Genomic DNA, 14,970 nt, shown 5'->3' with positions numbered 1-14,970 from the left:
GGGGTCGGGCTGCCCCTTCCTTCCTCAGCCAGGCGGCCAGAGGTCACCAGGCGCGGCGGCCGCGGCCCGACGCTGGAGACGGCGGCACGCGACGGGGCGGTCCGCAGAGACTCCGCCCCTCTCGGTCGGGCCGCCCCTCGGCCCGGAGGAGGTGGGCTGGCCCAAGCGAAGCGGGCCGTTGACAGCCGCTGGCCGCGGGCCGGAGCGGTGGCCGAGAGGTGGCGGCACCCGCAGCTCGGAACCTCGACTCCGGCAGCCTTGCGGGTGAGAAACGCAGTGGCTTCCCCTCGGTCTGCGCAGCGGCGGCGCCGCGTCTCTTTAAGAGGTCAGCGCGCCGCCCGTCTCCTGGGGATCTGATTGGCTCCTTTCATGTGCTGGCGCCCGCCTATCACTGGAAGTCCCTTCCTATAGGCCATTGGAGGCGGAGGGGCGGGCTGAGTGCTACAAGTTAGGGACTGGGGATGTTTTCGCAGTTTCGGCTGAGCGAAAGGGACACTCCTGACTTCCAGGTCGCCTCTGCCTGAAGGGCTACTCGGGGGCCAGTGGGCCCGGCGAGCCGACGGCGTCCCACCTCCCCGGCCTACCCGCTCGGACCCCGCCATTCCGCAGAGCCAGTCGCTGCGGCTCTTTCGCGGCGACTCTTCCGGGCTCTGGCCGTCACTCCTGAGCGCTGGAGGCCTGAGTCCCGCGGCCTGGGCCGGTCCGAGCGAGCGCCCATCGCGGTGGATGGGTGGCCGCGGTGGCGGGGCCTGAGAGCGGCCCGGGCCCTCAGGTAAGGAGGGGACCCTCCGCCCCCCTGACCCTCTCCTGCCACAGCTGGGCCGAAGGAGACCCCACTGCGCCCCCGGGGGCCAGGCCTCCGCGGGAGCTTGGGACCCCTCTGGGGGTCCCCCATGGCCTGCAGCCCTGGCAGGGAGACCCCCACCTCCCCCCGCCCCAGCCTGGTGCATCTAGGGTGTCCTGTGATTGGGACGCCCACCCCAGTGGCTGGCAGGGACCCACCTACCCCTGCTTCCAGAGTGACCCCATCCAGCTCAGAGCACAGCCTCAGAGGACACAGGTGGGGGGTTTCAGAGGGTGAGCCGCGGCGTGTGAAGCCTCCAAAGAAGAGGGGACCCAGACCCTTAGGTTCAGGCTGGCTCACTTTCTCTGAAGCCCGGCGCTGGAGCAGGGCTGTGTGCAGGAGGAGATCTAGCCCTGGTGCATGGGCTTGGTTCCGGGTTCCAGCTCCCAGCAGGGGACAGGAGCTGCCTCCAGCTGGCTGTGGCCTTCAGACTCCTGAAAGGGCAGGAGTGTGTCCATTTGCTGACATGCAGCACTGTAGTGTCACCGATGTTGAGGGGCCATCTCTGATGCTGGAGGACTCTGCCTTCCTGGGGAGGAGGGTGGGAGTGACCGGCCTGCCTGCTCGGCAGTGGGATGGGTCCTCGAGGGATCTTTCTCCCACTCTCCAGAGAGCTTGGCTGTACCCCACTGGAGATTCATTTGTTCACATCAGAACATTTTGTTAAGAACTTATTTTGAGCTAAGCCTTGTTCTAGGGGGTGGGATCAGGGACAGCCTGGGGTGGACAGCCACTAATACATACATTACCCAGCTAGGGCCACTTTAGAAAAGGCCCAGTGTTGCAAAGAAAACGCTAGCCATGAGAGCGTTGAGAGATAGCTCTGGCGGGTTGTCGAGGAGGTGACCCGAATGATGAGACAATTTGGGAGAAGAGCCAGCACACAGGTCCTGAGGTAGGTGTAGGTGTAGCAGCTCAGAGAGCAAGATGGCCAGGGGCTGGAGAGTGGAAGGGAACAGTCAGAGCAGCAGACAAGGGTCAGAGCAGGGTGGGCCTTATGCCCAGGAAAAGAGCCCAGGGCTCTCCTTATCCCTGGGGGCTCCACCCTGGGTGCTGGCAGTTTCCTGGAGGGGCCTCACCAGAACAGTGTCCACCTCCTAGCCCCCTAAAACTGAAAGACAAAGGGAAGAGCCTGCAAAGGACTAGGCCTCTGTCCTACACAATCTTTCATCCTGTCTTGTTGCAGAATTTAAAAGTGCCACAGCCCACCAGATTGTAGGCACTGAGGGTTGTTACTGCAGCATTGAAGAAGTCTCTCTCTTCAGCCCAGTGATTCTTATTTACCCCAGGGGGTTTCATCCACCTACGTGAAGTTTGGTCAGTCTCATCATGCAGCTGGAAGACGGCAAGGCCTGTCCCCAGAAGGGAAAGGCCTTTATGCAGGGGCCCACAGCAGGCCTGGCACTGCGGCCGGGGCTGGCATGCTGTCCCACAGGCTGGTCACCCAGGGAGGGAGGGGCACAGGGTGGTGGAGGCCCATGTGAGGGGAAGAGGGCCTCTGGAATGTTAATGAGGTCAGGAAACACCCTCCCAGGTGGAGGAAACTGTGTGTCCCAGTTTTCTTGGTCCCCAGAGGCCAGGGGTTGCCCAGGGCACTCAGCAACCCCTGGAACTTCCTTCCACATCCCCCTAGTGTGGCCCCCCCACCTCCTCCTGCCCCAGGCCAGTTTCCCCCCGCCCTGTTTCCTGAGCCTGGGCCGCCCACTGAGGTCTCTGTCACTGTCAGCTACTGGCCCCAAGGCCAGGAGCTCACCCCCTTTGTGTCTCCCCCCCACGCCTGTATATTGGGGCCACTCACAGTCCCTGTGTCGAGGCTGCTGCGAGTGCTAAGTGTGTCCCCTAATGCGTAAAGCACTCGGCCTGTGTCTCCGTGCCGGAGGTGAGCGTTGTCTTTTTTTATGACGGCTTAGTTGTTTTACACGCTGGGACACACAGGCAGTTCTGGTCCGGGCAGCCTCCTAAGGCAAGTGTGGCTCTTGACCACAGAACAGCGGCACCCGCTGGGAGTGCGCGGAAATGCAGCCTCCCAGCCCTGCAGGCCCCGTCGGGCCAGGGTGGAGAAACAGGTGCACAGGGACGCCTGGCAAGCCACCCACCTGGGCCTGGGCTCTGGCTGCGACAGCTGGCTCGCAGACCTGCAGGTGGCTACCTCTCAGCTCTGCCCTGCAGGCAGTGTGAAGACTTTTCAGTAGGGGCTGAGGCTCACCGAGTGCTCTCTGCAGCTATAGAATTAGCACCTGACACGCTCCCTCCTCACCCCAGACCCCGCAGCTAGTAGGGCTCACGCCCCCTAACCCCCTAACCCCCAGCCCTCTTCTGGGAAAAGCCTGTGTGATGTTGTAGCGCTTGACTTCTCTGGTCCTGATTGATCCTTGCAGCAACCTTGTTGGTTGGGTGTCATGTCCCTGTGATACTCACAGAGGGGAAATGACTCACCCAAGGACATGAAGCAAGTCAGTGGCAGAGCCAGAAGTGCGGCCCAATTCTGTTCAGTTCCGGGACCTGTTTTAGATACAGGTTTCTCACTGCTAAACTAGAGAAAGCAGAATTACAAAAACTAACTTAAACAGAAAAGGGAATTTGTTGAAGTCCGGGGTGGGGCTAGCTCAGGGGCTCACCAGAAGCTCTGTGTCCAGGCCTGTGTCCACATCTGTCTCAGCTCTGGACACCCTAACATGCTCCTCCCGCCTCCGGCCCTGCTCATCCCACTGGCTTCTCTGCCTCCAAGGGCCTCTCAGCTTCCTTGTTGGATGCTGGGTGCCCGGTCTGTCCCTCCTGGGGCCGCTGTATCTGTTGTTCTGGGCCACAGTTTTGCTCTGCAGGAGGGGAGTGGTGTTCAGCACCCCCTGGCAGTGAGCTCTCCAGGCTCCCCATGGTGGCCTGGTTCTTGTGTGGCTGCAGGTGACCAGAGCGCCTCAGGCCTCACATGCAGGCACAGGAGAGCATCTGGTGACAGTGTCAGGTGGTCAGGGAGGGAGACTCTTCCCAGGAGACTTCCCCACGTGGTGTCAGATGCTCTTGCCTAAAGCAGCCGCCAGAGAGGGGAACAATAGGTCCCTTCTCCACTCTGACTAGAGGGAAGGCTGTTGTGAATTCAGGGGGCTGTCCTGTGCCGCACAGAGTGAGGGCAGTCCTGGCCCCGATCACTGAAAGCCCGTAGTTCCTGTGTCAAACTGGCGCACCCCTGTACGCTGCCGAGTGGCTGATACTTCACTGCATCACCCCGACCCCAAAACCACAGCTTACATTCACTGGAGTTCGCTTCTGGTGCTGGTGCCAGGAAGGAACACGGCTGGTTCAGTGGAATGTCGTGGAAGGTCTTAGAACAAAACAGATGCTTTTTAGCAAGGAAAGGGAGGTGTTGTGTGGTGGTGACACCATCAGGGATGGCCGCATAGCTGTCAGCTGGTCCTCACCACGCCCCGCCATCAACGTGCCATGGTCTCGCCCCTCCCTGCATGTGTCTGTTGGCCGGGCTTGCTGGCCGACCCCCCGGGTCTCCCCAGTCCCTCCTGCTACGTTGGATCAAGCTACCGTGCTCTCTCGCTTGCGAGACTGGCGCACGAGCTCTTGGCCCTGCTGCTCTGCTCTTCCTGAGTCAGTTGTCGGGGCCAGCGGGCCCAGGCCAGCAGCTGTCCAGCCTTCCTGGCTTGACTGGAGTCGCCTCTCACTCTCAGATTGTCTGGTCTGGAGGTGCCGCCCTGGGAGCCCGGCAGCTCCACCTCCCTCCACACGGACTCTTCTTCCTTCTCACACCTCTGGGCCTCTCCCATGCCCAGCGTTGTTCCCTGACCCCTGCACCCGCCTCACCCAGGGCGACAGGGTGACAGGGGCTTGAGGGCCGCCCAAGGTGCCAGCTCTGCACGTGGCAACTGCGTGCCCCTCCAGGCGGCTCTTGGGGCCCCAGGGATTGGAGGGGCTGGCTGGCAGAGTGACAGGCTGTGTTGCCAGACCGGGCATGTGGGACAGACCCAGTTATTGGGGGTACTTCTGTTGTTTGGGAGTCATGAGTCAACCTGAGACAAGGGACTGGGTGGGCCCTGGCAGGGGCTGACAGGCATAGGAGAGCCTCACTTATCTCTGCGCCTTGTGGGGGTGCAGCCTGCAGACTCTGCGTGTGGCCCCCTGGTGTTTCACTGGGAGTCAGACCCAGGGCACGGAGCCTCTGCGCTGCTAATGTGGCGTCTCCCCACCCCCAGGCTGGCTGCTGGCGGGATGGATACCCTGGAGGAGATCTGGGCCAACGGGACCACCTCGATTCCCCCACACCCGGCCTCCAACATCAGCTGTCTGCTGCTGCTCTATGAGGACATCGGCGCCTCTAGGTGAGAAAGTCACAGCCTGTGGACAGCTGGGGGGTGTGTGAGTGGGGTTCCTGGCAGGGCCGTGTGAGAGAAACAGAGGCGGGGTTCAGGGCTGGGGGGGAGGGGCAGATACAACTGACCAGTGAGCTGGCTTCTGTACCTGTCCGCTAGGGTTCGGTACTGGGATCTATTGCTGCTCATCCCCAATGTGCTTTTCTTCATCTTCCTGCTCTGGAAGCTTCCGTTGGCTCGAGCCAAGATCCGTGTTACCTCCAGCCCCATTTTTATCACCTTCTATATCCTGGTGAGTTCATTCCAATTGGTGACAGAAACCTCAACTCCCACTGGCTAATGCAGTAAAAGGAAAGGGTTGATTGTCTCAGCAACAAAAAACAGCTTCAGGTAGGGCTGGACCCAGGGAATTCAGTGATGTCACCTGGGCCCTGCCTCTCTGCGCTCTGCCATCTTAGCTCAGATGATGCTCCCACATGGTGTCACAGACAGCCAGGTGCCGCTTCCAGCTGACATCCCGTCCCCTGCCAGCTCCAGCCAAGAGCAGCTCTCTCCTGATGGTTCCACTGCACACTGGATCCCCCGACTGACCCACGCTGGGCCCTGTGTTCACCCGGAGCCCATCACTGTGGCTAGTGGGCAAAGAACTGCTTTGGAGCTTGGAGGGTGGGATCAGCTCAGATCATAGGGAGGAGAGCTTGGGGGGAAGCTGGAGAAGAAAATTGGGGAGCCATTATTAGACAGATGGTGGGTGGGGAAACAAGCCTACTGCAGCCTCTACGTCCATCTTTGTCCGCCACCCCACACATGCTGTGAGACCTGTGAGCAGGTTCTGCCTGTTGAGAGAGCTGGCAGGGCTCGTGGTCGGGGCTGCTATCTGGAGGAGCCATCAGGCTGCGGTTGAGGGGGGCCCCGGCTGGGTCCAGTGCAGCCTGACCTGCCCTCCGTGGGAACCCGAGTTCTTTCCCCTGTGCAGTTTGGCTGCTACCACCCGAGAGCTGAGGGCCTGGGCCCCTTTGTGGCCTGGCTCAGGGTCCCCAGTCTGAGGAATGGACAGCTGGCAGTAGACGTGGGTGAGGGCCCCCGGCGGAGGCTCTAGACCCCCCAGTGAGGAGGTGCATGCCGGGGTGGGCATCGAGGCCCACTCTCTCCCACAGCCCCTCTGACCACTTACTCGTTGGGTGTGTGGTCAACAGATAATATTGTACACTGGGCAGGTGCCCTTTCTGGGGGGCACCTTTCTGGGGGTAGGGAGGAGGGGCCCAGGACCCGTGCTCCAGCCGTGCTGGGGGACCCCACCCCTGGCTTGGCCTCGCTGTGCCCAGTGCCCTCCTCTGTGATCAGACAGCTGGAGCTGCTTTAGCTCGAGGCCTCCCTGGGGCCCTGGACGGGAGGGCGGGCAGCGTGCTGCCCAGTGGGTAGATCTGGGCAGTTGCTTCTCGGCCTGCCCTGCTGGATGGCGTCAGCCTGTCCAAGGCGTGGGCAGTTTTCATGGTGCAGAGGGCAGAGTGTGTGTGACTCTGCATGTGACTTAGACTCCCAGAAGCCAGAGGGAAGAAACAGCTGAGAAACTGACCATTCCCAGGCCTTGGGCATCAGGGCCGGCTCCAGGGGCTCAGCCTCACGCTCCAGGCGGCTCCAGGCCTGCACCCCTCAGCATCCTGCCCCAAGGGCTTCCCCCCTCGCTGGGCTCTCGGTTCATTTGGGCCCGTTTCCAGCCCGCTAGTGGCGTCGCCCCCCGGGCCCGAACCATGAGCCGGGAGAGCAGCGAGGTTGTTGCCGGAGGAAGGGGGTGGGGAAATTGAGGCCCGCTACTGGCCTGCGTCACGGGGCACCCCCACCCACCCAGGCTGGCGGAGCAGCCCGGGCACAGCCCCAGCGGGGAGGCCGGTGTTCCTGCAGCTGTGGACGTGGTCTCCACCCCTGACGTCTGGAGGCCTGTGCCCGGATCCACGCCCCTCTTGCCCGCCAGGTGTTCGTGGTGGCCCTCGTGGGCATTGCCCGGGCTGTGGTGTCCATGACTGTCAGCTCTTCGAATGCTGCAACTGTTGCTGATAAGGTGTGACTGGGCCTGGTGACAGGGAGGGTGGGGAGGCCTGGCGGGGGTGGGGTCGCGGGCGCCGGGAGAGGGGCCCCCGGCCCCCCGGCTGACGCTCTGCCCTCTCTGTGTCCAGATCCTGTGGGAGATTACTCGCTTCTTCCTGCTGGCTATCGAGCTGAGTGTGGTCATCCTGGGCCTGGCCTTCGGTGCGTGTGCTGCTGGGGCCGGTAGTGCCCCTGCCCCTCCCGGCTGGCCGACCCTAGCGTGGCCGCTTGGCTGGCTCCTGCTGACTGACCAGCACGTCTCTTCCAGGTCACCTGGAGAGCAAGTCAAGCATCAAGCGGGTGCTGGCCATCACTGCGGTGCTGTCCCTGGCCTACTCTGTCACCCAGGTAAGGGGGAGGGCCATGCAGCCCTGGTGGCTCCCTGGAGGAGGTGGGAGCGGTCAGCAAGGGTGTGTACCCACTGCCTCCCCCGTCAGGCATGGAATGTTTGTCAGGGCAGTGTTCTCCAATTTTATTTTATTTTATTTTTGCATACAGAACTGGGGTGCAGGCCAGAGTGCAGGGGCGGTGAGAGGCTTCACCAGAGACAGAGTGGGGAGCAGAACAGGCAAATGTACTAAAACACCCTGCTGAGGGGAGCAGCGGGCGGGTCAGGAGAGGTCTGCCGCGCCATGTGGTCAGCTCCCTGGCTGGGGATCGAACTCGTGCTGAATTGACTGCAGCTAGCTTTAGTTGGTTGCACCACCAGGGAGGGCCCTGTTCTCCAACTTTAAATGCACCTAAGAACCTACCTGGGGTTGCCTGTAACAACCCCAGGACCCCCAGATTCTGCCCACATCAGGGTGGGTAATACCCCAAACCTGCCATTTTGAAGAGCCGCCCGGGGGGGGAAAGGCAGGTCTGCGGTCCACACCAAGCCTCAGGGCCCCTTTCTTAGACTGGGCGAAGGCCGCCTCCTGCCCTGCTCTGCACTGCCCCCCGCCGCTGCCCCACCACGGAGCTGCTGTGGGTCTAGGTGGGCAGGGCGTGGCCAGAGAGCAGGCTGGAGCAGGCTTGGTGTGGAGGAGAGCTGGGACGTGCTAGCGCCTGGGAACCCCCACTTACCTCTGTAGGGGACGCTGGAGATCCTGTACCCTGACGCCCACCTGTCCGCTGAGGACTTCAACATCTACGGGCATGGAGGCCGCCACTTCTGGCTGGTCAGCTCCTGCTTCTTCTTCCTGGTGAGACTCAGGTTGGGGCTCCCCTGCTTGGGCACCAGAGGGCCGGGAAGGCCTGACGCTAATCCTGGCCGGGCGCTCCCTGCTTCCTTCTCAGCCCGCTCTGTCTCTGCAGGTCTACTCTCTGGTGGTCGTGCTCCCCAAGACCCCGCTGAAGGAGCGCATCTCCCTGCCTTGTGAGCAGCTGGGCGGGCTCAGGCGGGGGTCTGCTTAGGCCAGTGTGGTTTGGAGTTGGAGAAACCTGGGGCGGAGGGAGGGAAGCCTCCAAGGGGGATCAGAGGGGACCCAGGTGAAATGCAGGGTGGAGGTGAGGGCCCAAGCTCACCCTGCCCCCACCCCCCAGCACGGAGGAGCTTCTACGTGTACGCAGGCATCTTGGCATTGCTCAACCTGCTGCAGGGGCTAGGAAGTGCGCTGCTCTGCGCGGACATCATCGAGGGGCTCTGGTAGGTGGGCAGGGCACCGTTGGCCCCTTTGGGCAGGGCCTGGGCAGTGGGCGAGGGTAGCCTAGCCTTGACAACCCCCCCCCCCCACTTTCTCCAGCTGTGTAGACGCCACCACGTTCCTCTACTTCAGCTTCTTTGCGCCACTCATCTACGTGGCCTTCCTGCGGGGCTTTTTCGGGTGAGTCTTCTGACTGGGGAGCCGGGAGGCAGGTGGGCAGGGTCGGCGCCTGGTTCCAGGTTTCCCTGGAATTCCAAGGGCCGCGAGTGCCCCCCCGTGGCTGCTGGCAGAACCGCACCTTCCTGCGCGCATGCGCACACACAGCGGCTGCTTGGCCCAGGCCCGCGTTGGGCCCGCCCACGTGCAGAGGCATAAAGGCAACACACATGCACCTCCCCACAAGGGAGAAGGGGGCTGTGCACTCGTGCTGCGCTTGCCATATTTTCCCTTAAGAATAGATGTGCAGTCTTAGCCAGCTCTGAGCGCCCACTGTGTGCTGGGCACTGCTCGCCGGACGCCACAGGGACCAGGTGGACATGCTATAGCGCTGGCGTTCCGGGAGCACTGCAGGAGGGGCGGGGCCTGGTGTTTGGAGCACGGGGCGGGGTGCACGGCATCGTTTAGAGGTGTGTCAGGGAGACGGGTTTGAGGGCCTGAACAGGAGCCTCTGCTGGGGTGGAAAAGGCGCTTTGCCTTTGCCTCCTCCCCCGCCATGTGGTCAAGCCCGGAGAGGGTGTTGGCGGTGGGACGGGAAGGGCTCCACAGGCCCGGGGCCAGGCCTGAGTGTGACTCGTATTGATTTGGCTCCCTGGCGTCGGGCCCTTTGTGGTTGGCTGTACTGCTCCCCCTCCCCCAGAGTTACGCTGGGAGTTGGGGGCCCAGGTCTGAGCAGAGGTGCAGCCACAGAGCTGCAGAGGCAGAAGCCACAGTGGGTGTTGCGGAGCTCTCTGCCCAGGGCCTGCCTGGCCTGCCGTCTCCCGCAGCGGCCCTGGGAGGGCTTGCCAGGCTCCCGCAGCCAGGGGGAAGAGGCCTGATTCTAAGACATGTCCAAGTGAGCACTACCGAGTTTCCTCTGCCTCACGGCCTCGGCGCCCAGGGCCGGAGGCCTTTCCTGACTACTGTGGGGCTTCCCTGCCCCTTCTCGTCCTACCAGCTCAGAGCCCAAGATCCTCTTTTCCTACAAATGCCAAGTGGACGAGACCGAGGAACCAGACATGCACCTGCCCCACCCCTATGCCGTGGCCCGGCGGGAGGGCCTCGAGGCGGCGGGGGCGGCCAGCACCCAGTTCGACTCGGCCGGCGGGGTGGCCTACCTGGATGACGTCGCTTCCATGCCCTGCCACGCTGGCAGCATCAACAGCACGGACAGCGAGCGCTGGAAGGCCATCAATGCGTGACTGCGGCCGCCCGGCTGCAGGCCTGCTGGGCCCTGAGAGGACAGGCTGGAGGGGCGGCCTGGGAGCACAGAGTCCCCGGCGGCGGAGGATGGTGAGGGGACAGGGCCTTCTGTGGAGCGGCCTGCCTGCCTCCCGCGTCTGGAGACCTCCACTGCCCTCTGCTTGCCCTGGGCCACCTCTGCTCTCGCTGTTCCCCTTTCCACCTGCCCGTGCCCAGACTTTCACTTCCAGGGCCAGGCCTGACTGGCTGGCCCAGGGCACGGCTCTCCGAGGCCTGGCACCAGGACCGCTGTGGCCGCCTCACCCCTCTGTCCCGTCCCATGGCGCTTTGGCCTCCTCAGAGCCCACTGTGACACGTGGGCTGAAGTCTGTATATTTTCTTGATCTAGTTTTGTAATAAAAAGGCAAAGGAGCAGCAGGAGTCGCTGTGGAGGTGCTGCAGGAACCCTGGCTGTCCCCGGGAGCCTGAGGTCCTCACGTTCAGGTCCTGGCAGGCTGGCCTGCATCGCGAGCCTGGGAGGCTCAGGGCTCCTTGCTGCCGAAGCGCACGGCCGGCCCCAGGCCCCAGCCGTCGCTGCCTTGGGCCCTGCTGGAGCGGAGCCGACGGAAAAGGAGAACGTGCCATGCTTCATCTCTCCTACCCTGCTGAAGATCATGGGGCTTGGCATGCATCCTGCGGGCCTGGTCCCTTAGGGCTCCGCGCGCCCTGTCCGCGCTGCCAGCCTCCCCCTTCCCTGCACCCCCAGTGTCGCCCTCTGTGACGTAGGTCGAAGGCCCGCCGTGCAGGGCTTTCCCTCAGGGCAGGCAGGTAGTAAGTGTGTGTCGCTGACCTGTGGCAGTGGAACCGTGGTGCTAACTGGGGTCGCTTCTAGCCTCGGGCTCGTGCTTGGCACGTGGTTGGCACCCACAAGATAGGGTCCCAGGGGTGACATGTATTTAGACTGAAAGTGGGGCTAAGTCGGAACAAAGCCCTGAGCTGGCCGAACACGAGCAGGAGAGGTTCCACATGGCCAGTCGCTGCCCTCCCCGTTTGGCCTAGAATGTGGGGGCAGCAGAGTCAAGTGGGAGTGGTCAGTTATGTGACCCCACTGTGAAAGGGGGCTGCTGAGGGCCAGGACCTCTTTCTTGGGCACCAGGGCCAGAGAGTGTCTCAGGGCCTGGACACGGCCCCGTGAAATGTACTACCAGTGAGCTGGACTCGCAGGTGGCCGGGGCTCACTGGCTGCCAGGGGTTCTCCCAAGTGCCCGCTCTACTGTGACCTCCGTCAGCAGGTCAGGTGCGCCTGCAAGACATTCTGGTGTTGGGGACCCAGACGGGAACTTGACAGTCCAGTCCAGAGCTGGGCTCAGTGTCTGCAGTGACAGCTGATCCTGTCAGGGCCATTACCGTCCAAGCGGCTGGGACGGCAGGGAGCGTGGACAGAAGAGGGGCTAGAGCCCTGGGCCTTGTTCTGTCTTTACAGGGTTTTTTTTTACAGGTAATATATGTGCATGGCAAACCCCAAAACAAAATTCCACACCACGCGGTGCCAGCCGGTCTCCCTGGGCCTCTGGTTCGCTGTTCCCTACCCGAAGCCCCGGGCCTGGCCTCCGGGGAGCGCCTGTGTGTGCACGCGGCCATGGGCTCCCCCTGGTCTGGGGACCAGCCTTCCTGTCACTTGCTTCCTCCCTTGACAGTGGATCTTGGGGTCCTTCTGTGTGAGGTTGGGGGAATCGCCTCCCCCTGGCGGCCGCCTGCAGAGGCAATTTACTGAAGCAGCTTCTAGGGAGGCGCTTTCCTTCCAACAAAGTTTGTAATAACGAGGCAGCAATAAAAACCGTTATAAATAGCTTTTGGTAACTCATGCAAGTGGAATTGCTGGAGCACACAGTCTTAATTAGTTTTAATTAGATTCACAGTTTTCTGGCAGTGCCTAATAGCTGCCCTCTGATGTGTGTTCTCCTTTTCTTCCATTGTCATGAAAGCCCTGATTTAAAATAATTTTTTGTTGTTGTTTTTAGCCGAGTACATCGTTGTTGGCATAAAGACGATGTTTTATCCCAGCCTTCCTTGCGGGTGGGTGTGGCCATGTGCCTAAGTGTTGGCCAGTGGGATATAAGTGTGTGGAGAGGCTAGGCTCTGGTCTCTCCTGCTAACTGGGATGCGGTTGTGGTGGCTGGAGCCGTAGCAGCCGCCTCGAGTCACAGAGTGGTTTGGGAGCGCAGGGCTCACATGGCAGAGCCACGAGACACAGCCCGTGTGCCTGTCTGGCACAGCCACAGCAGCCCTCGACTGTCCCTTCAGACCACTTTTTGAAGGTTTAAGCCACTTTGGCTCTTTCTCTTCTGGTTCAACCTAATCTGAACCAGCAAACCCTTCAAGGACACTGAGCTGATTTTAATTCAGCACAGCCTCACGGACACTGTGTGCTGTTCAATTTTTCCATCTTCTTGCAAAGCCCTGCTTATGTCTATTCTATAAAGCCGGGACCCCCGTTCTGGGCAGGGCCAGGCGCTGGCAGCTTCTCCAGCCAGGGCGTGTCACCCCCTGTTTCTCAGCCAGCAGGGCAGGGGGCCGCTGTGGCGAGTGGCCCGTGTAATTGGCCCAGGGGATCAGGAGGTGCCTCTGGCTGCCGGAGCGTGGCTGGCGTTTTATTTCTCATATTGTTTGGAGACGGTGACTCAGCTGAACGCATCCAGCAAATCAAGACCCAATCCCCCGCTGTGAGGAACGCTTAATGCCGGGCTCCAGCCGCGATCTCATTAGGTGCGCAGGGGCCCTGGGATGCCGAATCAGTTCCGCGTGGTGGGGCCCAGTGGCATTCGGGGGCAGGTGGGCCTGATGCGAGGTGGAAAATCTGAGCTGACTCCTCCAAGCCAGATCTTCCCGTGGGCTGGGGACCCCCCAGCTTGCAGGGAGGACTCCACTCTGGGGCTGCCGGTCTACCCCTGGCTGGCCCTAGAAACTGTGGACCCCACACTCGGTGTCTGATGGCAGCATCCCATCTAGTCATGGAAGCCGCTGCTGTGAAGGTGACTTCTGGAAGGTTCCTGGTCTTTGCCAATGCTGACTCTCCCTATCCTCAGAGACAGAGATGGCCACGGGCTTGTATGACACTCAAAACAATTTAAGAAAAGGTAGGACATTCTAAAACTTGGCATTGAGATAGATGTCATCTCTCAGACTGTGCTTCCCACTCAGGTCATGCTACAGACATTTACTGAGCACCTACTATGTGCCAGGCTCTGCGTTTGGTGGTCTAGACACAGCGGACAGACAAGAAAACAGATGGCGGCTTCCAGTTGCATGGCCTTTTTTGCCAACTCAGTCTTCTGATGCGAAACCCCTTTCCTTTTGAGGACTGCCCCCCCCCAGTCTTCTTGGGATCCCCAGCACCCTGAGGGAGGGTGCCTGCCCCAGGTCTAACCCATGAGCAGCGGCAGCCATTGGCTCAGGGATGCATGTGACACTTGCCCAAGTTAATCAGAATCACTGAGCTGCTTTGGGACCTTGATTGCAAGATTCTTTCTGCAGGGATGAATGCAGCCCTGGGATTGCTGGTACCTCCTTGATGAAACCTCTCTGAGGAAAAAGCCATCCCAGGACGCAGTAGAGACTAGAAAGGGAACATAGGAACGAATCATAATCCCAGCACCTGGATCCAGCCATGCCTGAATGGGGATCAGTCAAGTTATCCGGCACAAGTGGGAATGCATCTCCTGTTTTGTTCAAGCCAATTTTGATGTGGCTCCTGTGTCTTGTATCTAGAGGGGTCCTGGCTAATGTGGGTGGCTAGAGTTCTGCTAGGTTGATGCTGGGGGTGAAAAAGGAGACAGCTCTTCCAAAGGCAGGCTCTAACTTAGAGACTGGGTGAGCGAGAAGAATGAGCAGGTATGATCGAATAGCAGGGGAAGTGGAACAGGAAGACATTCTAGGTGCAGGAACCCAGGGGCAGAGGCTGACACAGCAGCGTAGATTTAAATAAGGCAAAACTCTAAGAATCTTGGTTCAAATAAGAAATCAAATACCATTTTAGCTTTTATTAATACCTCCCTTCACACAAGTATCCACAACCCCTTATGGGTCAGATAATAACAGAGCCAAATTAAGTATAATCATCAGGGAAGAGATGATTGCATACGACCCACTCCACCACCATCGGCTTTGGCGGGGAGCTTATCATAATTTCACAGCGTGGAGCCCCAAGGCCCCAAAGGCAGGCATCTTGCAAACCATCTTTGTACAGCTAACCCTTCTGAAGACACTTTGATAGCGACCAAAAATAGGATGGGATTTTACATGTTCACGCCAGCAGCCACACTAAAGAGAAGCCTAGATAGATTTTTTTGGGGGGTGAACACGCTCCATTCACCACTTACTGGAACTGTCTTTGTGATTCTGAAGAGTGAATGTGTTTTTGCAACTGTTGGGAAAGCTAGAACATTTCTTCTCTTCTTATCTTTGCTGAGATTTCTTTTGCCAGCACTAAGAAAGCTTAGAGTTTTCAAGACTAAATGCTGAAATTTCATTATTTGACACCAAGAGGGAAAAAAGTAAAAGGCAGGTTCAGGAAGCTCAAAATGCAGACTGTGGAGCGGTAAAGAGCAGATTAGCAAGTAAGGGAATTGGGGTGTCTGCGCTGACAGGCACTGTGTGCAGAGCTTGCTGGGGGAGCCATGCCTGGACCCACGTGGCTTCAATAAAGGGGGTCGTTTCCCCCTGA

The 14,970-nt window shown here is 60.4% G+C and overlaps 1 protein-coding gene across 4 annotated transcripts; it reads left to right on the top strand.

The window, feature by feature from the left end:
* The first annotated feature begins 135 nt into the window (after positions 1-135).
* Positions 136-10,683, top strand: TPRA1 (transmembrane protein, adipocyte asscociated 1). 4 transcript variants are annotated; one of them, XM_012732226.1, is made up of 12 exons: positions 136-264; positions 510-772; positions 5,044-5,169; positions 5,320-5,452; positions 7,133-7,219; positions 7,335-7,407; positions 7,514-7,593; positions 8,319-8,429; positions 8,542-8,602; positions 8,770-8,872; positions 8,970-9,050; positions 10,024-10,683. In XM_012732226.1, exons 3-12 carry the CDS (start codon positions 5,060-5,062, stop codon positions 10,265-10,267), a joined length of 1,083 nt encoding a protein of 360 aa, XP_012587680.1. In that variant the 5' UTR covers positions 136-264; positions 510-772; positions 5,044-5,059; the 3' UTR covers positions 10,268-10,683. The 4 variants fall into 4 exon arrangements, with proteins under 4 accessions (XP_012587680.1, XP_012587681.1, XP_012587682.1 ...); XM_012732227.1 differs by lacking the exon at positions 510-772; XM_012732228.1 differs by lacking the exons at positions 136-264; positions 510-772 and adding an exon at positions 297-325.
* Positions 10,684-14,970: the final 4,287 nt, after the last annotated feature.

Source organism: Condylura cristata, unplaced genomic scaffold (genome assembly GCF_000260355.1).
Source record: "Condylura cristata isolate star-nosed mole 26May11 unplaced genomic scaffold, ConCri1.0 scaffold00033, whole genome shotgun sequence".
In the NCBI taxonomy this organism is placed as follows: Eukaryota; Metazoa; Chordata; class Mammalia; order Eulipotyphla; family Talpidae; genus Condylura; species Condylura cristata.
Note: the sequence above shows the minus strand (reverse complement) of the source record. Positions and strands in the feature narration are given on the sequence as shown.

Coding starts and splice junctions, on each gene's coding strand:
- TPRA1 (XM_012732227.1), top strand. CDS start 5,060: ATGGATACCCTGGAGGAGATCTGGGCCAACGGGACCACCTCGATTCCC. Junction 5,453..7,132: donor TTATCACCTTCTATATCCTG/GTGAGTTCATTC, acceptor CTTGCCCGCCAG/GTGTTCGTGGTGGCCCTCGT. Junction 7,408..7,513: donor CATCCTGGGCCTGGCCTTCG/GTGCGTGTGCTG, acceptor CGTCTCTTCCAG/GTCACCTGGAGAGCAAGTCA.